Raw genomic sequence first — 25,749 nt, 5'->3', positions numbered from 1 at the left:
AAGATTTTTTATTGTTTTTGTTTATTTTTTGAGAGACAGAGAGAGACAGCGCCAGCAGGGGAAGGTCAGAGAGAGAGGGAGATGGAGAATCCGAAGCAAGCTTCAGGCTCTGAGCTGTCAGCACAGAGCCCAACGTGGGGCTCAATCCCACGAACTGTGAGATCATGACCTGAGCCGAAGCCAGACACTTAACCAACTGAGCCACCCAGGCGCTCCCATATATTTTTTATATTGATCTCTTATTGGATATATAATTTATAAATACTACATGAATATGTCTCCTCAGGCAAATAAAGCAAAAACAAAAGTAAACTATTGGGACACCAAAAACAAACAAACAAACAAAAAAACCCTTTTGCACAGCAAAGGAAGCCATCAACAAAACAAAAATTCTCATTATCAGTCGCTGCATTCATTCTTTTGTGATACATTTTTGAACCTGAGAAAAAGACTCTTTTAGATCAAGAGATTATGGCATTTTTCATCCATTAGCATATTCCAGTAACTGGGAATGGGAAAATCATGAGAGTTTTGCAGGAGAAATTCATTTTCACACAGATATGTGGTTGTTAAACCCCCCTGAAGGGGATTTGAGGACTTCTGGGGTCCTTGAAACATACTTTGAGAATTACAGAATATTGTTAATCATGCAGTATATTCATCAGTCATAAAATTGGCCATGTTTAATTATGAAAATATTGTGAAAACATCCTTCAACGTGTCTGAAACTTTAGACCTTCCTTTTTTTTTTTTTTTTTACCAGAGATATCTTTCACGTTAACTTTGGCCCTTTATTTAGTTATCTCCTCTTCACGTAGAAACAAAAATAAAGTCAAAATAATGCTTTCCATGCTTCTATCTTTAATTTTGCACTTATATTTTCTTTAATAACAGTTATAATGCTTATAGACCTACAAATATGAATTTATTTTAGGAAATTATCTGATAATTATTCCCTTCAATGTTTATTTTTTGTTGTCTTAATTGTTCATTTACATAATTTTTCTGGTTATAAAAATAATACATAGTTGGATTAGAAAATTGGTATAACGACCATTGAGGGCAATTTGATTTAGTCTTCTTCAGTCAAGATTACATTTTCATTTACTCTTTGACATAGCAGTTTTCCTTCTAGATAATTAAGTGGTACATTGGTTGCCATAGGTAAGATTGCAGTAGAAAAATATTTGGATATTCTCTGAAGACATAACATGTGGCCAATAGTTTATCCACAGGGTAGAAGACAGTGCAATATGAGCAGCTGTGAGGAAGTACTCTACATAGTGACATGAATATATTCTTTACATGCACTATTAATTTGAGAAAAGAAGCATGGTACAGAATAGGGGATATCTGTGGAAGGAAGAACTGAACATAAAATATCTGTGCTAATAGTTGCATAAAAATGCAAGTAATCAAGTGGTTAGCAAGGAAAGGAGTAAGGTCGAGAATTTGCTTATCTCTGAATTTTATTTTACCTTAGAACCTATGAATGTGATTTACCTTAAAAGTAAAGTTAAAAGAACATAAAAGTCAGATTTATTTGGTGAAATTTGGAAAATATAGAAAATCACAAAAAAATGAACAAAATATAGAAAATCTCATTAACATTTTTGTATTATTTTTATTCATTCCACTGAAAGCGATATTTATTTGCCTAAATTTCAGAATTGTTTTCATATTAGAGTTTACTAAGAGTGGTATTTCAGATGCCAATGTAAATATTTTCCTTGAGTTTTTGCTTTAATCAATATAATGGGACAGTTTGATCCTAAGTATCTTATAATCTGTTATCAGCTAAAACTCTTACTCAGATAGGTTTGATTTTAAAACTCAATATTTAACAGATATTATAATTATATTACTATTTTACTGTATGCACAAATTAGGAACATATATGCCTATGCCCATCAATTATTTGCCAATTCTCAATCAGGTACATGAAAGAAGATTGATTAGATTTTATGCAAGGCAGTAACAAGTATACTAACACTCCACATTAGAAACCGCTATGTTTATTTGAAAAGAACTGACTACAACACTTAGTTTGCTATGATCAAGAAGCTAGATTTTTTTCAAAATGAAATTATACAATTAATTAGCTTTTATTTATGTTAATCATTTGACATTTTGTATTTGTTAAAATTTTGTATGTCTTGAGTTCCAAAGAAAAGTTATTCTCACCAAGTAGCATGTTAAATTGACTATCCTCATAAATATAAAATGAAGGGTTATTGCAAATAACCAGAACCAATGAAAAGTGAGAGGTGTGAGGCACCTTAATTTTGCCAGAGAGAAGATAAACATGTGAATTTATTTGATGATATACATTTTGGCCAGATCTGGTTAATCAGTGAGTTATAAAAGAGTAGCCTTCCTGACAGTGCTGGTGATTGGGGATTGGGCGGTTGTTTTCCTTCTCCTGAATCCATTTGGAGAGGTTATTGCTTCTGATCAACTTGAACCACATGAGTATTCCATGCTTAGTACAATGCTCTTCATCTTCTGGGAAATATTTAAGGGGCAGTGTGTAGAGAAAGACTGCAAGACACAGAAGACATATGGAACTGCTGGATGCCATTTTTGATGAAAGGAGATCAGGCTATCAAATTCATGATATCTTTGGTGCCCAAGCAGCCACCGACGAGAACATGAAGGGGACCAGAACCTGTATAAGTGAGAGCTCTGGAGCCACTTCCCTACACATCCTCAGGTGTCTTGAGGCTGAAGAATGAAAACCAAAACCTACTAGAAAGGATTGACCACTTAATATACACAATATCAATCTTTGTAACGTTATTAAAACTCGATATTTAAGATATAGTCAAATACAAAAAATATTTTTAAGAAGGTAAAATAAAGTAGAAAAATATTCTAAACATGGATCTTGTGAAATAAGAAATTTGGATGAAATATAACTTTAATTCCTCTTAAAATTACTTAATCCAACTCAGTAGCAAATTCTGAACCAAAGATAATATGCATAAAAGTCCTGTATAATCTAACACAGTGGCTAACAAATTCCCTGCACCATTTGGCATCAGAAGTAGCAAACACTTCTGCAGGGTTTGAGGCTATTATTCTTCAGAATAGTTCTGGAATTACTCTTCAAAGGCGTACTATATAAATATGCAATAGTAATATTGTTCTACAAATCCACACTCTAAGTAAGAACACACATTTCATTAGTAAAACCACTGTATCATAAAATGTAAACAGTAAGATCTGTCAATTCTTGCAGATCATCCAGCATATTCAGTTCAGTTTACAGAAAAGAATTATGATAAGGAATAAAGTTTGTCTAAGTGAGTAACAGTAATAGGACAAGAATTGGAGCATGTGATTCTCCAATTGGAAGTGTTTCTATTTACACAAATACTTTGTTCTAGAGAGTTTCTATTAAAGAGTACATTTTATTATAATTATTTAATGGGTTAAATATTATTGCTGTAATAAAAATAGTCATAGTGTTCTTGCAACTGCATTTGTTATTATAACAAAATGAAAGGCAATGCATTTTGATTAAAGTGTTCTTTTCCTTAGGACACGTGGGTGGCTAAGTCGGTTAAGCGTCTGACTTTGACTCAGGTCATGATCTCATGGTTCATGGGTTTGAGTCCCAAATTGGGCTCTGTGCTGACAGCTCGTTCAGAGTGCCTGGAGCCTGTCTTCGGATTATATGTCTCCCTCTCTCTGACCTCCCCTGTTCATGATGTCTCTCACTCTCTCTCAAAAATAAATAAAACGCTTAAAAATTTAAAAAAATAAAATAAAGTGTTCTTTTCCATAATTGCAAACGAAGGAAAGCAAGATAGATAAGGTTAAATTTCAATGTATTTACAATGCAGAGTTAATATCTGAAAAAAGTACATCCTATTCTAATACTTATAATTATTATAGTACTTAGAGGCAGCACATCAAATCATGTGCCTTGTATCTAAATTCATAAAGGCAGAAACTTGATTTATCGTGCTTAATTGCTAAGATACATATCAGTTCCAATCTGCACCATCGATGCCAAAAATACAGCATCGATGCAGACCTGAATGCTATTGTAGAGATATTTAGTTATTATCACACTTGTTTTTTAATATTTATTTATTTTAGAGAAACAGAGAGCAACAGTGTGGGGGCAGGGGAGGGGCAGAGAGAGAGAGGGTGACACAGAATCCAAACTAGGCTCCAAGCTGTGAGCTCTCAGCACAGAGCCTGATGTAGGACTCGAACCCACAAATGAGATTGTGAGCTGAACTGAAGTCAGAGCCTAACAGACTAAGTCACACAAGGGCCCTGGTTGTTACCACACTTCTAAATGCCTCTCTGGTCATGCTGTTTAGGATATATAAAAGACAATTCTATTAATATAATTAATTTTAGGAGCATCATTTTGTCATATTCAATTGAAAATCATAAAAGTGTGCATTAAATAAAAATTTATGCTGTACTTTGAAATTAGGCTTCTATTATGAATGTTATTGATTTGCTTATTGCAAACATTACATTTTAGTAACAGTTTCAACATGTCCAAAATGTGCAGCATATACAGTTTTTGCAATGTAATTAGTTAGAAATTGGGGAAGCTTAATTTAAAAATTGAATTGTTCATGAAAATCTATTTCATACTCTCTATGGCTTGAGCAGTTTTCCTTCATAAAATGTTCTATAGTTGTGTGAAGAAATTAAGTGCAGTTAATCAGAAAGAACATTATGGTTTGACACCTAATTTGAAAGCCCTGTCCTGAAGCAGTGAATAATTGCTTATAGAATTACATATACCGAAGAGAACTCAAATAGGAAATCCATTTAGGCTCCAAGTAGATCTTAGTATTGATGTAAGTCAGGACAGTATTGTCTGTCTTTTTCTGAGAAATATTTCATAAAAGTATATATATAAATTTGTTAAAATGTCTACTTCCTTGTTTAGTTTGATAGATTAAAAATAGTACAAGAGCATTAGAATGAATTATCTCATTATTGGACATGGCATGCAGATCATTGGGCTTAAAGTTATTTTCCTGTGCAACCAAGTCAGTCCTGTTGCTATAAATACCAAAGTAAACTATAAAGTTTTAAAGCTTAAAATGAACAACAGCAAAACATACCTCTATGAAAGCCCCAATGGTGTATATAAAATGTTTTTCATCTCTGTTTAATCCAAGTTCATCTCTTTTTTTCAGTGCCGCCAGCAATCACAATGCCTCAGAAACCCTTTAATGCCACAGCAGAGAGAGGAGAAGAGATGACATTCTCCTGCAGGGCCTCTGGCTCCCCCGAGCCCTCCATCTCCTGGTACAGGTAGGTTACAGACACGTACCCTTCTGGCTTGTGTCCAGAATCAATCTCAAGGAAAAATATTTCTGATCTTATTTTATGGAGAATAAAATCATTCTTTGGAGGTTAAGTCAAAGTTTACGATACTCTTGTTTTTAGTTAAATTGGTTAAATTGTAAAAGAGATTAACAGAGTGATTTAACCCAAGGTCAAAGACCACACCCATTGCACTGGTTATTCTTTCTAGAAGGCAGGTTTGAGGCCAAAATGGACCCCGGACCCCATAACTGATTCAATCACATTAATATTACTCTTAGAGAGTATATGGAAATAGGGATGCTAGTATTAATGGTGCCACTGTTGTATATATATAAAAAGTGGATTTTATTAAATGTAATTTTATATTTTTTACATTCTGTATTATTCAGAAAAAAGCTAATTATGTGCAGTTTAATTTCCATAAATATAATGTCATTTTTAAAAAGATTATTCTATCAGATGAATAAACAATCTATCCTAATTCCCTTCTTTGAAAGTTTACATATATATATGTATATATATATATTTAGAATCATTAAATGTTACTTGATTTTTACTAATATCAAACAGATATCAACGTTCTCATTCTTTTAGGTTGTGTCTCTAACTGATAAGAGGGAGACAATAAAACTTTACAGAGGTACAATCTCATAAATTCATACAAGTTATTAATTCAAGTAGCTACAAGTATTTATAGAATCTCTTCTACACTTCACAAACCAAATAGTATAAGAATAATCACAAAAAACAATTAGTAAAAATATATTCCATATTGTCAAAAAAAGGCCAATTGTAAGGAATAGGTTTAAAAAAAACACTATTGTAAGAAGAATAATTGCAATCCAATTCTGTCTTTTTCTGTCACTTCCTGAGCACTTACTGATCTTCTACAAGTTTCAAACCTTTATCCATTTAAGATAGCAGGTAGCAATAAATAAGATATTTCTTTAAATAGGTGTTTTTAGATGTTCTTTGAAACACTAAATTCTTTGTAACATACAATTGGTATTTTTTTTTTTTAATTTTAATGTTTACTTTTAAGAGAGACAAAGAGACAGAGCGTAAGCAGGGGAGGGGCAGAGATAGACACACACACACAGAATCAGAGCAGGCTCCAGGCTGTCAGCACAGAGCCCAATGTGGGGCTCGAACCCACAAACCATAAAATCATGACCTGAACCAAAGTCAGACGCCTAACTGACTGAGCCACCCAGGTGCCCCACTGTTGGTATTTTTAAAAGGATTACACATCAAACATTTACATATTAACCCAGATAATGATCACGTGTCTCAGAGACTTCTAGTTTCCAGTGTGTATCTTAAAGAGTCAATATTACATCTAATTACAGCACAGAAAAGCTCTTGGACCATTCATTACAGTGAACAAATATTGTTCTAGAATCTCATTCTCAGCATTGTATCTTTCCAGAGAGACTTCCTTCTGTTTAAATTTCCGTCTTAAAGTTCAACATTTGTTTAAAATTCTCATACTTAAGTGGAAACATAATTGTCATACAGGCTAGAATAAATCAGATTCAGAGGCTAACATAATAAGTCATTTAAATCTACATTTTTATTTTTATATCTTCATATGGCATTAGTTTAATCTCTCTGATGGTGTAAATAATAATTGTTCTATTCTCTGATATTTAATATGTAATGGGAGAATGGAAATATACAGTAGTGACATTGACAGAGTTAAAATTAGTATTAGAAGTTTTATTTTGACATATTTATGTCATGCTATCCTTGATATCCATAGATATAATCATGCTATCCTTGCTAAAAAATAAAAATCTTATAACCATTAGGTAATGTAGGGCACCAGCCCAGCGAGAACCTGGGCTGTTCCACAGGCTGACCCACACTACCTGTTGCACGGAGACAATGTCTCCAAAGAAAATAAGTGAAGCCAATAAGGGCAATAGTAGAGGACCAAACAGTGGAAAAAAATAAGTTTTCACAAAGGTAATCAGGAGCACTTGGTGACATGAAAGCTAAAGTAGGAGAAAGGGCAGCTACTATAAGACAGGTCTCCCTTCATCCATTCAAATGTTTCTTCTACATCTGTTGAGAATAGCATATGGATTTTTAGCATTAGCCCAATGGATGAGTGAATTCCACTGATTTCCAAATGTTAAAGTAATTTTGCATTCCTTGGATTACACCCACTTGACTATGCTGTATTGTCCTTTTTATGCATTGCTGGAGTCACTATGCAGTTCATTTGTGAAATTGCCACATTCATGGTTATGAGAGATATTGTTTTATTGTGTTCTTATTCTTGACATGTTTGGTATCAGGGAAATACTGGACTCAGAATGAGTTAGGAAAGTGTTTCTTTGATTTTTCTGGTAGAGTTTGTATATAATACTTATTTTTTATTTAAATACTTGGAAGATTTTCCAGTGAAACCAACCTGTGCTAGAACTTTTCTTGTGTAGAGATTTAACTACAAATTCAAGTTCTTTCACAGACCTGGATTTATTCCAGTAATACCTTTGTCTTTAGTGGTCTCTGGTGTTGTGTATCTTTCCAGCAATGTGTCCATTTCATGTCACTTGTTTTTATAGGTCTAAGTCATTTATTGTATTCTCTTGCTATACTTTTTTTCTTCTCAAAAATTTTATTTAAATTCTAGTTAAATAACATATAGTGTAAAATTGGTTTCAAGTGTAGAATTTAGTGATTCATCACTACATATAACACCCAGGGCTTATCACATGGGCACACCTTAATACCTATCACATCCATTTAACTCATCCTCACTCACCTCCTTCTGTCCACACTCAGTTTGTTCTCTATCCTAAAGAGTCTCTCAATGGTTTGTGTTCTTCTTGTTTTCCCTTCCCCGTATGTTCCTGTTTCATTTCTTAAATTCCACATATGAGTGAAATCACATGGTATTTCTTTCTCTTAATGACTTAACTATAATACTCCCTAGCTCCATCCATTTCATTGCAAATGGCAAGATTTCATTTTTTGGCTTGCTGAGTAATATTCCATTTTACATATATACCACAACTTTTTAATCCATTCATCAGTCAGTGGACATTTGGGTTCTTTACATAATTTGGCTATCATTGATAAGGCTGTCATAAACATTGGGGTGCAAGTGCTCCTTCAATTCTGTTCTGGTAGTTATTTTTGACATTGATTACTTACAGTGTTGTTGATTTGTTTCCAAATATTTGAGTATATTTCATATATATTTCTGCTCTTAGCTTCTAACTGAACTTCTTAATTGTCAGAAAACATATTTTGTGTCATATCAACTTGCTTAAATTTATTGGGTCTCATTTTATGATCTATATTTTTAAAGGTTCTGTGTGCATTTGAAAGGAATATATATTCCACTCTTATATGGACAGTCTCTAAAAGCCAAACAGGTCAGCGGGTTGAATAATATTGGTCATATGTTCTATATGCTGAATAATTTTATAAGTATTATCTGTTTTTTGTTCTCAGTTCTCTCTGTTTTGTTTCATGTATTTTGAAGCTCTGGTATGTGTTTATACATTTATCAACATTATATCACTGTTAAAAATTATTAAAGGACTTTGTTTAGGAAAAAAATGATACCAGATAGAGCTTCAAGTCCTTTTTTCTCTGTTTTTAATTTTTTGTGTCTTCAAGTTTACTAAATTATAATGATATATTTTCAAGTTCATTAATATTTTTCTTTTGCAATGTTTAATCTACTCTCAGATCTGCCAGAGTATTTTTCATCATTCTATTTTTTATCTCTACAAGTTTGGTGGAGGACTTTATTTCCAAGGCAAATTGGTATATAGCATTTTTAGTTTCAGATCATTATTAGTTTCAAATCATAATTTGATTTCCATATCCATTTCAAAGTGCTCACCACAGTTAAGTATAATTCCTATCTGTCACCATACAATCGATTCCCTTTTCTCATTTCACACACACCCCAACTCCCTTCCCTTCTGATATCTACCAATCCGTTCTCTGTATCCATGAGATTGTTTTGTTTGGTTTCTTAACTTCTTTTGTCTTTTAGGTTCTACATGTAATTGAAATCATATGGTATTTATATGTCTCTGTTTGACATATGTTACTTAGCGTAACACTTTTAAGGTCCATTGGTATTGTCACAAATGGCAATATTCTATTCCTTTTTATGGAATTTTTCCAGTTTTCTTCTTGAAACTGATTTCTTTTGTGGTCAGAAAAGATGCTTCGGGTGTGAAATATCTTCTTAAATTTATTGAGACTTGTTTATAGGTTAATGCCATTTATCTTGGAGAATGTACCATGTCACTTGAGAAGAACGTGTATTCTATTGCTTTTAAATAGACAGTTCTGTTTATATCTATTAAGTCAATCTGGTCTAATGTGTTGTCTAAGGCCAATGTTTCTTATTGATTTTATGTCTGGACGATAGATATCTTGGTGTAAATGGAGTATTAAAGTCCTCTACTATTATTGTATTGCTGTCAATTTCTACCTTTAGGTCTGTTAATACCCGCTTTATATACTTAGGTGTTCCTATACTGGGCACATAATTATTTACTAATGTTATATCATCTGTTTGGAATGACCTTATTACCATTACATAATGCCCTTCCTTGTTATATTATGTAGTATTTGTTTTAAAGCCATCATATTGTCTGATATAAGTGTAGCTTTGTTTTCATGTTCCTTTGCATTGAATGTCTTTTCCTATCCCTTCACTTTATTTTTTCATTTTTATTTTATTTTAGAAAAAGAGAGCACACATGAGTTGGGGTGAGGGGCAGAGGAAGAGAGAGAATTTTTAAGCAGGTTTCATGCCAGCATGGAGCCTGACACTGAGCTCCATCTCTCACGACCCTGGGATCATGACCTGAGCCTAAAACAAGAGTCAGGTGCTTAAGCAACCGAGCCACACAGGCATCCTTCTATCCCTTCACTTTAAAGCTCTGTGTGTCCTTAGATCTGAAGTGGGTCAATAGGTCTTGTTTTCTCCATTTAGTCACTTATCATTTGATTGGACAATTTTAGTCCATTTATAGGTAAAGTAATTAATTATTGATAGCTATTTACTTATTGCCATTTTGTTCCTTGTTTTTGGAATGATTTGTAGTTCCTCTCTGATCCTTTCTTTTTCTCTTCCTCTCTTCCCTTGTGGTTTGATACTTCTTTTTAATGTTATGTTTAGATTACTTTCCCATTATCCTTTGTGTATCTACTAGGGTTCACATGTAACTAACTGTATAGCACTTTATTTTAAGTTAATAGCAACATAAGTTTGAATACATATTAAAGACTCTATAGATATTTATTCCCCCACCACATGTTTTGTTTTTGGTGTTATATATTACATCCTTCATGTGTGTGTATACCTTATCCAATTATTTGTTAAGTTGATTTCACATTTGTATTTTCACCTTCATTGTACATTTTTAAGTGGTTAATCCACTATCTTTACTGTATATTTGGCTTTTCTACTTTCATATGTTTTCTTGTTACTAGTTAATGCCTTTTCTTTTCAGCTTAAAGAAGTACCTTCAACATTTCTTGTAAGGAAGGTCTAGTGGTATGACATCCCTTATCTTTTGCTTGCCCGGAGAACTGTCTCTGCTTTATTCTGAATGATAGCCTTTCTGGGTAGAATAGTCTTGGTTGACAGTCTTTCCTTTCAACACTTTGAATATATCATGACACTTCTTTTTGGCCTGAAGAGTTTATGCTGAAAACCCAGGTGATAGTCTTATAGGTACTTACATGATAGTCTTTATATGTACCATGTTATTCTCTTGCAATCTTTAAGATTTTCTCTTTTCCTTTAACTGTTGATATTTTTTTACATTTATTTATTTTTGAAAGACAGAGAGAGACAGGGCATGAACAGGGGAGAGGCAGAGTGAGAAAGAGACACAGAATCGGAAGCAGGCTCCAGGCCCCAAGCTAGCAATTTGCACAGGGCCTGATGCAGGGATCAAACCCACGAACTGTGAGATGATGACCTGAGCCAAAGTCAGTCGCTCAACCGACTGAGCCACCCAGGCACCCCTAACTGTTGATATTTTAATTATAATGTATCAGGATTGGATCTCTTTAGGTTCATCTTTTTTGAAACCCTCTGTGCTTTCTGGACCTGGAGGTCTCTTTCCTTCCCTCAGTTGATTAAATTTTCAGCCGCTATTTCTTTAAACAAGTTTTTAATACATTTATTTTTCTCTTCCCATTCTGGGACCCTATAATGTGAATGTTATTCCACTTGATATAGTCCCATAGATCCAATAAGCTATCTTCACTTTTTAAAATTCCCTTTTTATTGTTGTTCCTGTAGTTGTTCTATTTGGGTGAGTTCCACTGCCCTATCTTCCAGGTTGCTGATCTGTTCTTCTGCCTCCTCTGAACTGCTGTTGAGACTCTTTAGTGTATTTTTTTAAATTCAGTTATTGATATTTGATACTCTCTTACATTTTCTGTCTCTTTGTTTGCATTTCTCCCTGGGTGCATCTATTCTTCCAATTCAGCTTACATCTTTATGACCATTACTTTGAACCCTCTGTTGGGTTTATTACTTATCTCCTTTTTATCAAGGTTTTTTTTTTTCTTTTCTGGGGTTTTATCTTGTTCTTTCTTTTAGAGTATATTCTTGCTTTCTCATTTTCCTTTTCTTCTTATTTTTGTTTCTGTGTATTAAGTGCAAGAGCTACCTCTTCTGTTCTAGAAAGAGTGCCCTTGTGTACATAACAGAATTTCCATTCAGCCTTGCCCAAGTTCTTGGTTGACTCTTAAACATTTGTGCTTATCTGTGTAGCCTAATTTATTTTTAATAAGGTGGAGCCCCTGGGAGGAATGTTCAGCTTGCTATGGCAAGGCCTAAGGGTACATAATATGTGGTCAGAGTGAGCCTGCTGGCTTTAGAGAGACTGTAGTAGAGCCCAGAGCAAGCCAGGACAGGAGTGAGCCAACTGGAAATAGTAAGACTGGCAGAGCTCATGACCAGGGCAAGCCAGCCAGCTGCAGCAGGACTATGGGAGAGCACAGGGGTGGAGAATCCCTACAACACTGGCAAGGTTGAGTGAGAATTCGAAGATGGTGCCCACCAACATCATCTCCTCGAGAGAAAGCCCTACCAGATCCCCGTGTCTCCAGCACATTCTGGAAGATTAGCTAATGAATCTCCATTGCATATAGAAAGGTGCTTTCCAAATTGCATTTTTTTTGGTAGATTCTTAAAATGAGTGAGTGTTTATAAGACCTTTGAAAACACACTTTCCACTTCCCATAGCCTTTTGCATGGCCTTGGATATAAGCCTTTTTGCTTTGCAGAGTCAAATATTTTGGGTATTCATCTCTCCAGTGTGGGTGGGTCTCAAGGGTTGGGGTAGCTGATACAGGGTACAAACCCTTCACTCCTCAAGAAGAAACTCCAAATTTGTGAGATACCCTCAAATTCTGACTTTCCATGCTGAGAGTAGGGATTTGGGCAAGGCCAAGTCTCTGCTTCTCTTACCTGTCTCAATGTAGCCCTTTTACCTATTGTTGAGAAGCTCTTAAGCTAGTTTCCAGGTACTTTCCAGGAAATTTCATCCCTATATAGCAAGAAAATTGGGGTGTCCATGGGAGGAGTTGAGTTCAGAGTCTTTCTACACCACATCTTGAACCACTTCTCCATTCACTCAATATTTATTATGCATTCTGTGATAGAAGACTCTCTTTTCTTCCATTCTTATCTTACAATGCTTGTATTTTACTTCCTTGGACATACAGAATGCATTCTAATAGTTATTTTAACAGTATTTTCTCTTAATTTTATCATCTGTGTCATTTGTTGATCTTTCTAATTGATTGAATTTTCTCTTTGTTATGTGCTATATTTTCCCAGTTGTATACTATCCTGGTAATTTTTGGTTGGGTGCAGGTATTAAGGATTCGATGTTTTGGAGTGCTGGAGGTTTTGTATTCTTGTATTCTCTTACGGTTTTTTTTTTTTTTAGATACAATAAATAACTTGGGGAATATTTTGATGTTTTGAGGGTTGCTTTTAGGCTCTTTCAGTGGATCCAGAGCAACTTCAGTCTAGCATTAACATGGTTCCATTACTGAAGTAATGTTCTTCTAATGAGATGACTTAGTGTTCTGCATTTTAGGAAGCTTTTCTACACTGGATGGTTGAGTTGCCAACTATTCCTGGTTGTGAGTTTATTGTCTTTTATCTTTTCCAATGGTTCTTTCCCTGTCCTTGGAAGATCTGGCATGCAATCACTGATCTGTAGTCAGTGAAAGATTGGTTGAGGACACATTGCAGGTCTGTCTACTGTCTTTATTGTGTAGCTCTTTTTTCTTACATTCACTGAACCACAAATTCTAGCTACTTTAACCACTTCCAACTGAGAACTCTCCCTATCTGTGTTTGGTTTCTCTCTTTGTGAGCTGCAACCTAGAGACTCTCTTCAAGTAGAAGGCTATGATGGTCTTCTTAGGTCACTGTCTTGAGCTACTTGCTGATAAGTGTTTGGAAATTGTTATTTAATCTGTGTCTGATGTTCTTTGCTGTTTACAATGGGAGGGTAAATATGGTCCCCAGTTACTCCATTGCAGTAGAAATTGGAATTATCCTCCCTTTATTATTTCCCCGAGTTCCGGAATTCTCATACATACTTTTTGTGCCTAGAAAAGCGGTAATTAGAAAAGTGGTTTGAGTTTCAGAATATGGGCTTCTAGAATTCCATGAGAATTCTTTGAGAGTCTTTTGCACACATGGCATTCCTCAGAAGTAGACTTGACATAACAAATATATTCCATATCACACGTTTGTTAGGAGAGGCATTAAGAAACCATTACTTTGGTTATTCCCTTGCTTATATTTTTAAATTGAGTTCTTGAAGGGAACATAGTCTTTATATACTGATTTCTTCTAAATCTATTCCAGATCTACCCGTCCACTTCAAAGCCTAAATCATAATTGTTTTTCCCCATGAAAACTTCAAGTGTTTTAATCATCTTCTTTTGTTCTTTCTCCTACTACATGAGATCCCTCTTACCCCCAACTAACATACAAGACATTATGAATAAATTCATTAATGGAGTCTAACTTATCCTCTGTTACTGCAAATCATACTATGAATTCATCATGATAGGTAGCCATGTCTCTCTCATTTGCTGTACCTTAAACATTTAGCACAATATTTACATGAGGTAGAGAAATAACTCTTTTTATCAGAAATAACACTAGAATTTAGTTAATCTGCTACTTATATTACTGTGGAAACCTAGGTTCCTTCATCTGTGAATTAAGAGGTCGGAAAATTATACTTAAAATTTTTATTCTCTAATCTTTCAATGAGGGCAGGAGGGAAAATGGACATCTATTTACTAATTGTGAGCTTTTAACCAGGTGGAATTTACAGGAAAAGTATCTTACAAATCACAAATTGTTTAAACTTCCATGTAATGTTATTATTGTTATTGTTATTTTTACACAAATTAATATTGTCTATTGGCTACTGTAAGAAATATATTGTATCACTAATTACTATGAAGGCTCTATGCTAAAGTATCATTTTGGTTTTATTGTTCAGATTCATAAAAATATTAAAATACATAAAATACAGATATATATACACACATATGTATATATATGCATATATACATATATATATACATGCATTTGCAAACCTTATGTTTGCACTCAATCTTCTTATGAATTTTTTTCACATTTCCTGATATCTTTAGAGATATCAATAGAAACCAGAAAAACAGATGCTTGAGTCATGGAAAGATAAGTATTGTAATAAGATATGTGCCATAGCTTCCTGGAAAGTGAAACAAGAATTCACTGGAATGATCATTTAGTGTGTTGAAGAAATGTTCTCTCATTCTAGGAAATTGTTTTAATAATTTTTCAGAGATTTATTTTTAATTTAAACTTCTGTGGACAAATAGATACCGCATCCTCTGAGGACAGACCCTAAAGCTTTACATCTGTGGATCTTAAAATCAATTCAATCATTCAAAATACCATTATATGAGAAATATAGAAGGAAAGCCAAAGAAATACAAAAGGAGGAGGAAGAGTAAATGAAGAGAATAAGCTTTAATGGAAGAGAATATACATTACAAGAAGGTTTCACACATTTTAAGGGGAATTGAAGAAATTACTTAAGATTTAAGTATATTTAAAATATTTTTTAGTGTGGGGGGGTCTGGGTTACTCAGTTGGTTGTGTCTGACTTCCGCGCAGGTCATGATCTCACGGTTCATGGGTTTGAGCCCCACGTCAGGGTCTGTGCTGACAACTCAGAGCCTGGAGCCTGTTTCAGATTCTGTGTGTGTGTGTGTGTCTCTCTCTCCCCCTCCCCCACTCATGCTCTGTCTCTCTCTGTCTCAAAAATAAATAAACTATAATTTCTTAATGTTTTTTAGTACAGGTATTTTAGAAAAAAATTGAAAACAATGTTTTAACTGACAACAAAAACTAGAATTGGAGGAGAGTTAAGACTATTTCAGTTGAGTAAGAACTTGGAAAATATTGAAAACTATTGACATCGAAGAGGAAACATATCTAAGAGAAGTTATTTCTTCTCATTCATGAATTAAATAATCATATTCAGCATAATTTTGCTAACATGTGTAAATAATTGTTTCATTTTACCCTTTTATTGGTAATAATTATTTGCAATATAAATTGGTAATGTATTTAATTTGAATTTACTTTGAAACTTCTTTAAAGGATATTGCCATAGAAACTATCTTAAATGTGTCCTAGGGACCTAGTAAATAAATGTATGTTGATTCACCAACATAAAAAGAGTATATGAAATTAAGATCAGCAAAACAAAATGTTTTTGCTAATAAAGTACAAATTGAGCCAATGTGCTTTTTTGTCTAAAATGAATGTTAAGATTTCAGCATAACTCAAAAGTTTTTCTCATCTCTAAATTCAAAGCAATTTTCAAGTATAATTTTAATGCCTAGTAATTGAGTTTTCCCTGAGCCACTAAAAGTATACTTGTGATTGAAATATAAACTTGCCTATCAATAGCCATGAAATGATTGGGAATGAATGATCAAAAAATTGAGTACAATCTCCTTCTGAGTTATGAAATCAGATTTATGAAGATCAACTTCTGTTTTCTTCTTTAGGAATGGCAAGGTCATTGAAGAAAATGAAAAATACATATTGAAAGGAAGCAATACAGAACTCACTGTCAGGAACATAATTAATAGTGATGGGGGTCCTTATATCTGCAGGGCCACAAATAAAGCAGGAGAAGATGAAAAACAGGCATTCCTCCAGGTCTTTGGTAAGTATTATAGCATAGTGGTTAAAATTGTGATGGCTAGAGGGAGGTCTGAGTCAAATTCTACTCTGTCATTTATATGTCACTAACTTTCCAAAATTAAATCTGATTTCTCATCTGAAATATATTTTAGCATTGTAGCTACCAGATAGAATTATTTTAAGAATTACATGAAATGATACATGTATATTCTTATAAAATGTTGGCTGACTCTTAACAGAAGATGGAAGAAAATTCACTTAAATTACATATACTGGGATCTATTACAATTTATATGTAATATGGTTTGGTCTTCATAAATCTTTAAGTGTCACATGTTGAGATTAGTTTTACTTTTATTATACTTCAAAACAACACCCCTATAAAGCTATTATTAGGAAATGTTGATATGTAACTATAAATAAATACTCCTTTTTCATTTTTTAAAAGGAAACATACATATCTTCCATATTTAACAAAAGCTATATTGCCTTCTTTGGGGAACTTACAAAAAGGAGATAACTTACAAAAAGTAGTAGTAGTAAGGGTTTTAAATTACTATTATTGATTTAGCTTCCATTATGTTGATAAGAAGAAAAGAAAATTTTCAAGTGTATTTAGAATATATCACTGTCTTTAAAAAGCATAATACTAAAATTAAATGCACTAATAATATTTAATATGTTTTCTCCACTTCAAAAATACTGTTATCAAAATGCTTTCACAATAAAGATCATGGAAAGAAAAGAAGGAAAATTCCTTAGGAGTAAGAAGGACCATGGTTCATGCAGAGGAAAATCTAAATAAACTTAAAACTATTAGAAATTATAGGGGAGAGGGGGTGCCTGGGTGGCTCAGTTGGTTAAGTGTCCAGCTTCGGCTCAGGTCACATCTCATGTTCATGGGTTTGAGCTCCACGTCAGGCTCTGTGCTGACAGCTAGCTCATAGCCTGGAGCCTGCTTCAGGCTCTCTGACCCTCCTCTGCTCACACTGTCTCTCTCTGTCTCTCAAAATCAAATAAAAAACATTAAAAAAAAAGAAATTATAGGAAACCCTTATCTTGTTCTAACACTATTCCTCACTTAACAGGATTGTTCTCTTTAAAACCTACACTAAATATAACTCGATATAAAAATAAATTAATTAATTGCAAATGGTAGTTTCTGAGAATATCCCAAAGGGTAGATATTCTCAATTTGCATCAAAGAGCTCTTATGAAATATTAAATAGTTACTTGTTTTTTATTAGGCTGGCAGTAAGTGAGAAAAAATAAATAAAAGAATGTTTATAATAACTTTCATTTTTTCTAAAAGAACATACTGCATGATATGCTGCATTGCTATTGTAATCACTTTTGTATGGTAACGCTGAACAAATTTGTATTGTGTTTGAAACAAAATCAAATATATATAATAGAAGTCTACGTAAATCCATTAAAGCCAATAGAGTAAACACTGAGTTGGTAAAAAGTACATATGCCATATTTCTGATGTAGGAACCTAATTTTCTAAGGTTAAAAACAACTTATTTATAGTCCATGATTAATTCCATTTAAAGATTAAATAAACTGTTACTTTTTCTGAAATAAAAAATGTTAGCTTTTATATCTTTTATGTTCTACCAAAATATAAGAAATGCAAATATAGTTTTACAATTATAAAGCTTTATGGTATCATGTAAATTTGTGAATGGACATAGTTTTTAATATAAAAATAATTTAAATTAGTAGACTTTTTTCTCATTATTGAAGTCATTATTACAAAGAAATGATGATTAGTGATAATTCCTAAAATATTGTTAAAATAAACTGAGGTTAAATAAATCAATTGGAATATTAGAAAATAACATTTATATATGCTTATTTCATAAATATTTTAAATACTGTGACTAATTATACTTTGTACATATTCAAGATACAATTATCATTCCCTTCTTTGATGAGATCATTTTTAGAGCTTAAGAGATAATCACTAAATAAGTTGATGTTACATATAAACAAACACACACACACTCAGAAACATAGGTACCATGTGGCTTTAAAAAAGGAAATTTTAATTTTGTAGCTTTAAGAGAAGAAAAAAAAATAATTGTCTTTTAAGTTGCATCATTTTGACAGGAATCATAATTTGTATGCTGGTTTCTAGGCCACTTCAAATTATTTTTGTGATAACCATTCAGGATTATTTTCTAAAGTTTTTTCTCCTGTGTGTTCAGCTCTCTCTTGGCAGTCCTTTAAAGCAAAGCATGCTGGTAGAACTACTACAAAGTTGATGACTGCTAATACGGACTTAAGAGCCCACCATGGCTTTTACGTCTGAATGGTAATATTCTCCTCCCATGCAGATTGAGTAATGTATGCATTCTTTACAGTACAGCCTCACATAATACAGCTTAAAAATGAGACTACACATGAGAATGGTCAAGTCACACTTACATGTGAAGCCGAAGGGGAGCCCATTCCAGAAATCACCTGGAAAAGAGCAATAGACGGCGTCACGTTTTCTGAAGGAGATAAGGTAACAGGAACTCAATATATAGTGATTTTCAATACCAGTGTATTTTCAGAGTTTTGCCTATTATTATATCTCACCTTGGACTCCAGCCAACCAAGTAACTTATAGGAATATACGAGATGATTTAATTTTTGAAAGGGTAACTCCACTACAGTCATCCTAAAAATAAGGTCAGAGGAGAAAAATGTGAAGTATGATATTTAAAGATGTTTTTCATTAAGCCACAAAATATTGGGTTGTTGATATTCTCAAGTTTGCTTACATGGACTTTGGGCATACTTTGAGTCTGTAAACTTTCTTATTGCAATTTTAACATCCCCCCTCCAGTACCCAATGTTGTGAAAATGAAAGTCATTCATACTCACCAGATTCTGGCTCTTATTAACTCTTTACTCTTTAGAATTGTCTTTGTGTAGCAGAACATTAGCTTTCTGCATTCATATAATTTAGAATTTAAGAAAGGGAAGCGCAATACAGCATTCTGGCAATTGTCATTCCCATATAAATTGGTGGCCTGTCACCAGATTGCATTCAGATTATTAAGAAATTAATGAATAGATTTTCAATATTGTTATTTTTTATAATTACTCATATAAAATCCCAAAGTATGGAAGAAAGTGAAAGAGAAAGAAAAGATAGCGAATTAATGATATGATGGAATTGACATTTCACACATCTAAAAGAAGGTAAGATTAAGCTTAGATCTCTTTTCTCAGTATTGAAGAGAAACTCTTTAACCTTTCATTAATTTGATTTTGGAAAACATAGTCATTTCTGAAATATTTGACTTACTAACATTGATAGCAGAAAAATTTGAAACCACCTTATTTGAAGTATACTTTCTGTTCCTCCAACTCATTATGCAATTTTTAACATGCTAACTCCATAATTTGACAAAACACCGATCTCCTTATTTATTTACAATTTACTCTTTGCAAGAATTGTGTTCATATATAGGATATGTATATATGTATGTTTCATATATAATGTTATATGTATGATGTGTATTCATATATATATATCACATTTCTTTATCTCATTTTCTCCTCATGATGGTATTTTTAAATTGATTTATTTATTTTGAGAGAAAGAGTGTGCACAAGCAGAGAAGAAGCAGAGAGAGAAAGAGAGAGAGAGAGAGAGAGAGAGAGATTGAGAGAGAGAGAAAGAGAGAAAGAGAGGGAGAATCTCAGGCAGGCTCTGCGCTTTTAGTGTGGAGTCCAATGCAGGGCTCTAACCACAAACCTCCATCCAAGACCTGATCCAAGACCAAGAGTCTGACACCTAACTAACCAAGCTACCCAGGCACCCCAAATGATGGCATTTTTTAAGACATTATCTCATTTTTGGTAATAATTATACTATTTTGATTTACTTATTTTGTATATTCAAATTGAATATCAAATCTATAAAATATCTTTTGACAACCCAGTCAAAAGAAATGATAAAGAATTTGCTTTAAAATTTTCTTAACAGGAAATCATAGATATTATGACACAGTCACCAAATCTTAAAGAAGTTATATTTTAGATATATAAAACTGTAGATAATTGTTTTTCTGTCAGTTTAGTATATTACTTGAGAAAAGATCACTATCAAGAATAATCATTTTCATATCTATACTCTTATTAATTATACCATCATATTCCTAACTCATGTTTTTATTATTATTTTCCTGTCCACTCTAAAATTCCTAGGAGTTCTCATCTTAAAGATAGTGTGTACTCATCATTTAATACGTTTCCTTAATGTCTATCGCAAAAATGAGAGATACATTATATTCAGTTATTTTATTAATGAAAAGTTAGTAACTAACCAGAAGGCTGTGATATTTTATTTTATACTCCAAGCCCACTCAAAACTATATACAGAAATTTCTTCTCTAGTCGTTATGAAGAATAATCCACTAGTTTTATTTGAAAAGAACTTTCCCTATTAAACTACTCATGTTTTTTTTTAATGTAGTTTATTTGCTACAAAACAATTATAGAAAGCCATACATGCTTTGTTTTTCCAATGCAACTTTTATCCAGTGGATAAAGAAATTATCATGACATTTCTCAAGAATTATTTTAATATTCTTATCTTATTTCCTGGGTAGTAAGCCTTTCTCCTAACATTACTAGTTTCTTCAACAGCCAAAATTCAAAAACAATGGTTGTGCTAAGCTTCAAAGTAAGATATATTTAGTTTGAAATTCAGGTCTGCCATTTGGCAATATTATTTGAACTCTTTTTTTTTAAATGTTTATTGTTTTTGAGAATGAGAGATAGAGCACACATTGGGGAGGGGCAGAGAGCCAAGGAGTCACCGAATCCAAAGCAGGCTCCAGACTCTAAGCTGTCCGCACAGAGCAGGGTGTCAATCTCTGTCTCTGCAGGAAAATGCAGATGAGGGCTCTAACTTCCTAGTTTGGATGAGGATAGATTCTTATGCTAAAGAAGGCTGGTCTTTCTTCTCAAAAGACACAAAATCAGGACCAGAAATACCAGAGATTTCTTTGCACTCTAGGTCTTTCTTCTTATCTCTCACCCACCGCCCAATTTTCTTCTCTAGGAAGTGATTCATTTTTTGCCTTCTTTTAGGCCCATGTAGAACTCCCACATTACATACCAATAAACATTGATTCTCAATAGACTCACATTGTCAGAAAGACTAAACAGGTCATTAAATAGGAAGACAAAAGTGCTACATGTTATAAAGCAAGATTACTTAACGGTGCCTTGTCCATAAATTTTCAAAATATGATTTCAGATTCATAGGATAAACCTGGTATCTTTTCAAGATTTTAAAGAAAAATATTGTTACTTGTTATGTTAAGAGTAAATGGAAGTAAAAAGATCTACAGGGAGTGATTGTGACTTCTAGAATTCTTACAAAATGGTAAACATAGCAGCATGCATTCCCATCTATAAGTATAGAATGTTTTATATAATAATTATGAAGTCCTTTTGATATTGTCTGGGAGATGATATTTCACATGTGACATTCATCCACTCTTAAGATACAGACTCTATAATTATTTTATTCTAGTTATACTTGTCCTGCATGGTAAATTATAGGCCTTTCTCTACTAGAAATTAATCCCACCCTATACTGAATAAACATTATTTGAAACATATAGCAATAAGTTATAACTGTCTTAAGCAGAATTTCTCGAACTTTAGTCCTTTGGCAGTGAAATTTTTTTCTTTTCCATATGAATGTGTTCTGTTATACTGTTAGATATTTAATTTTTTTCTTTAAATTAAATTAATTTTTCATTCATTCTAATCCTCACCAAAAATATCCGTGGAATCAAAAGCATCATTATACATTACTTATATGTTTAAAATATCATTAAAATAATTATAAAACTATTACATAGAAATTATTGGGGCACCTGGATAGCTCAGTCAGTCTTGTCCAACTCTTGGTTTCCTCTCAGGTCATGATCTTATGATTTGTCAGTTCGAGTCCCACATAGGGCTCTACACTGACAGTGCGGAGCCTGTTTGGGATTCTCTTTCCCTTCTCCCACACCCTCCCTTCTCCCCCGGCTCTCTCTCTCTCTACCCCTCCCAACTCTCAGAATAAATAAATAACTTTAAAATTTTTAAATAAAATAAACATTTTTTTTGAAATCACAGTAAACTTAACATGTGTTCCATCACTGGTACACATACCACACTTTTAAATACTGTTTTTATATCAAACATATTTTGAATTAACATGATGCCAACTTTCATTACGAAATCTTGAGAAGTGGAGCACATTCAAACATATTCTTACTGGGACAGAACCCATTCTCCATCCTCTTGTTGTTGGATCCAAGCACTTCCCTCCAGTAAATAAATATGCTTCCTTATTAGGTAATGGCTAAAGAGTTTACAAATCATCGTAACAGAAACTCATTTAGTTTCAGTCCTTAATACCGAGGGGTCCTTTAAAAATGATGCAAATATACCCAATGAGTAAAGTGGAGTGATTAACCTCAAAATTATTTCTTCCTATTTTTGCTAAAGTGAAATATGAAAGTCTAGTCTTAAATTCTGAGTCTAGTTCAATTCAAAACTTTGATATTAAAATAATAGGATTTTCTGTTCTTTCACATTAATTTTGAAAAATGTGTCTTTCTATGTCAAAGAAAGCAACCTAACTGACTTTTGAGTCTGTATTGCTTTTTGTTACTTCGAAGAGATATATTTAAACTGGAATTTAAGGTTTAAAAATGCTAAATATAAATAGTTTAACATTTAGTTTTGTACTTACATACAAAAGTCATAGTTGTACCAAAATGTTCCTTTCTATTTTAATAGTATAGAAATGGTGAACAATTTTCTCCATGAATTTAGGCACTCTGCTCTGGCTGATACTTAAAATGCTCTTTCATATTAAAATACCAGGTCAAAGGGATTTCTGACAATAATAAAGATAGGCAGTTCTTTCATACAACTCCTTGAACAAAATAAGACATTATAAATATCTCAGCATATACTTAATATTACATGACTAGATTCATTAGTATATTATTGTTTTATGCTTTAAGATATTATTTTTTATTGTTTATGTATAGCTCTGGACCTATGCACATTTTCAGTTTTTAAAATATGATTTATTTGGGGCATCTGGGTGACTCAATTGGTTATGCTTTCGACTTCAGGTCAGATCATGATCTTGTGGTTCGTGGGTTCAAGCCCCACATCAGGCTCTGTGCTGACAGCTCAGAGCTTGAAGCCTGCCTCAGATACTGTGTCTCCCTCTCTCTGCTCCTCTCTCGCTTAAGCTTTGTCTCTCTCTGCCTCAAAAATAAATAAACACTAAAAAAATTTAAAAATAAAAATGATTTATTTATAAATCTTCTAATGAAAGGCAGTGGGTAAAGAAGTGAATGTTTCACAACCCATGACAAACTCCACTAAAAATTCTTAGATCTTTTATATATAAAAATGTGAAGATTACATTAACTTTTTCTGTGTTTCTCTTCTTCTTAACTCTAAAGCAAATATGACTTCTTTAAAAGATAAATTGCAGAAAATGTAAGCAATAAGATAATCTTTAAAATGATATGATTTTATATGACTGTTTTCTTTATCACATACCCAAATCATTTAATAACTGTCAACATATACTGCTGTTCGCATGAACTGTTTGTTTGCGTGAACCATGCTAGGCACAAAGAATGCAGAAGTGAAAAGTTTCCAGCTTTACAGTGCATACAATTTACAAGGGGAGATGAAATCAAAGCATATTAAAAATCCAGTCTTTTACTTATGAAAATTCAATTTTGAATTATGCAAAATTCACAACCAAAATATCAACTTTGAGTACGTAAGTGAACTTTTACAAGGCTACAAATACAGCTTCGGCATATTTTTCCGCGCTATCACAGACCCAAATGGACTTGTTCTTCTCACTGCCCTCTGTGTTCACGCATGTTGGAAAGTAGGTCTACTCCCCTCAGAGTATCTCCACTTGTGGCACTTGGGTGGCTCAGTCAGTTAAGCTTTTGACTCTTGATTTTGGCTCAGGTCACCATCTCATGGTTTGTGAGTTCAAAGGGGTCTGCGCTGACAGTGTGGGACCTGCTTAATATTCTCCCTCTCTCCCTGCCCCACCGCTGCTTACATTCTCTCTGTCTCTCTCAAAACTAAGTAAATAAACTGAAAAAAAAAAAAAATCTCCGCTCAATTTGCTCCAGGCTGGTAGAAATTGCTTAGACTAATTTAAAAAACAAAACAAAACAAAAATGGTATAATTGGCAGTACCTTTGTATTACAGGTAAAAATGTAAGATTTGCAACTTCCTTTTTCCTCTTTAAATAGAAAGTACTAAAATGATGGGGTGCCTGGGTTGTTCAGTCAATTGCGCATTCGGCATTGTCTCGGGTTATGATCTCACAAATAGTGAGTTCAAGCCCTGCTGGGCCTCTGCCCTCAGTGCAGAGGCTGCTTTGGATTCTCTGTCCCCTCCCTCTCTCTGCCCCTCCCTCAACATGTGGGATCGATCTCTCTCTCTCTCTCTCTCTCCCCCTCACTCTCTCTCTCTCTCAAAAATACACATTTAAAAAAGAAAAAAATACCAAAATAATGTGAACAAATTTACAATTACCTATTTAAAAAAGAGAGATATAGAGGTTCAAATACCTATCCTTTATAAAAAATGCTCTCGTGAAATGAAAAACTAAAATATGATGGCATATTTATAGCATCGTCTTTAAGTATGAAAGACAGTATGTATGTGTCTTTTATATATCTTTTAAGTAGCTGTACAACTGGGCAAAATTTTTACAGCTGTTTTTTTATGGCTTTTACGATGAATTTTATTTATACCTTTTTATCAAACCTAAGAAATGCATTTTGGTTGTAGTTATGGGCAATTCTTAATGCCTGATTGAAAGACCAATAAAACAGAATAAAACACAAACACAGGAACAGAGGTCAAAGTGAGAACAAATAAGCAAATACATTCAATAAAGTGTGCTAGTAAGTAATTGAAAGAGCGGTGATCATGTGTGTTCAAATATTTTACAGATCACCATACATATAGACAGTTGAACTAGCCATTTGCTTAATGTGGGTAATCATATGACAAAAGAGTAGAAGTTATAGAAAAAGCATAGACTTTCCTTGAATTGGGAAACAGATAATGAAATTATAAATTTCAAATGAGAGAATGCTAGGTGGCTCTGTTCGCAGGGGATAGC

General features: G+C 33.3%; 1 protein-coding gene and 1 long non-coding RNA gene across 3 annotated transcripts in view; one reads left to right on the top strand and one right to left on the bottom strand.

Annotated features, from left to right (window-relative positions):
- NCAM2 (neural cell adhesion molecule 2) overlaps nt 1-25,749 on the top strand; it is a 500,345-nt gene that overhangs the window by 311,412 nt on the left and 163,184 nt on the right. For both annotated transcript variants that reach the window (XM_029939114.1, XM_029939115.1), the window contains exons 6-8: nt 5,178-5,295; nt 16,414-16,574; nt 18,922-19,067. In XM_029939114.1, coding sequence (XP_029794974.1) covers nt 5,178-5,295; nt 16,414-16,574; nt 18,922-19,067 — 425 coding nt within the window. The remainder of the gene's footprint in view (nt 1-5,177; nt 5,296-16,413; nt 16,575-18,921; nt 19,068-25,749) is intronic.
- On the bottom strand, nt 18,751-24,850 carry LOC115291597. Its single transcript, XR_003908550.1, has 3 exons — nt 24,812-24,850; nt 18,986-19,021; nt 18,751-18,781 (listed from the first exon to the last, which is right to left on the bottom strand). It is a non-coding gene; the product is annotated as an uncharacterized LOC115291597 (long non-coding RNA).

The sequence above is a fragment of the Suricata suricatta genome, chromosome 5 (assembly GCF_006229205.1).
Source record: "Suricata suricatta isolate VVHF042 chromosome 5, meerkat_22Aug2017_6uvM2_HiC, whole genome shotgun sequence".
Classification (NCBI taxonomy): domain Eukaryota; kingdom Metazoa; phylum Chordata; class Mammalia; order Carnivora; family Herpestidae; genus Suricata; species Suricata suricatta.
The sequence above is the reverse complement of the archived record's forward strand: the minus strand, read 5'-3'. Positions and strand labels throughout refer to the sequence as shown.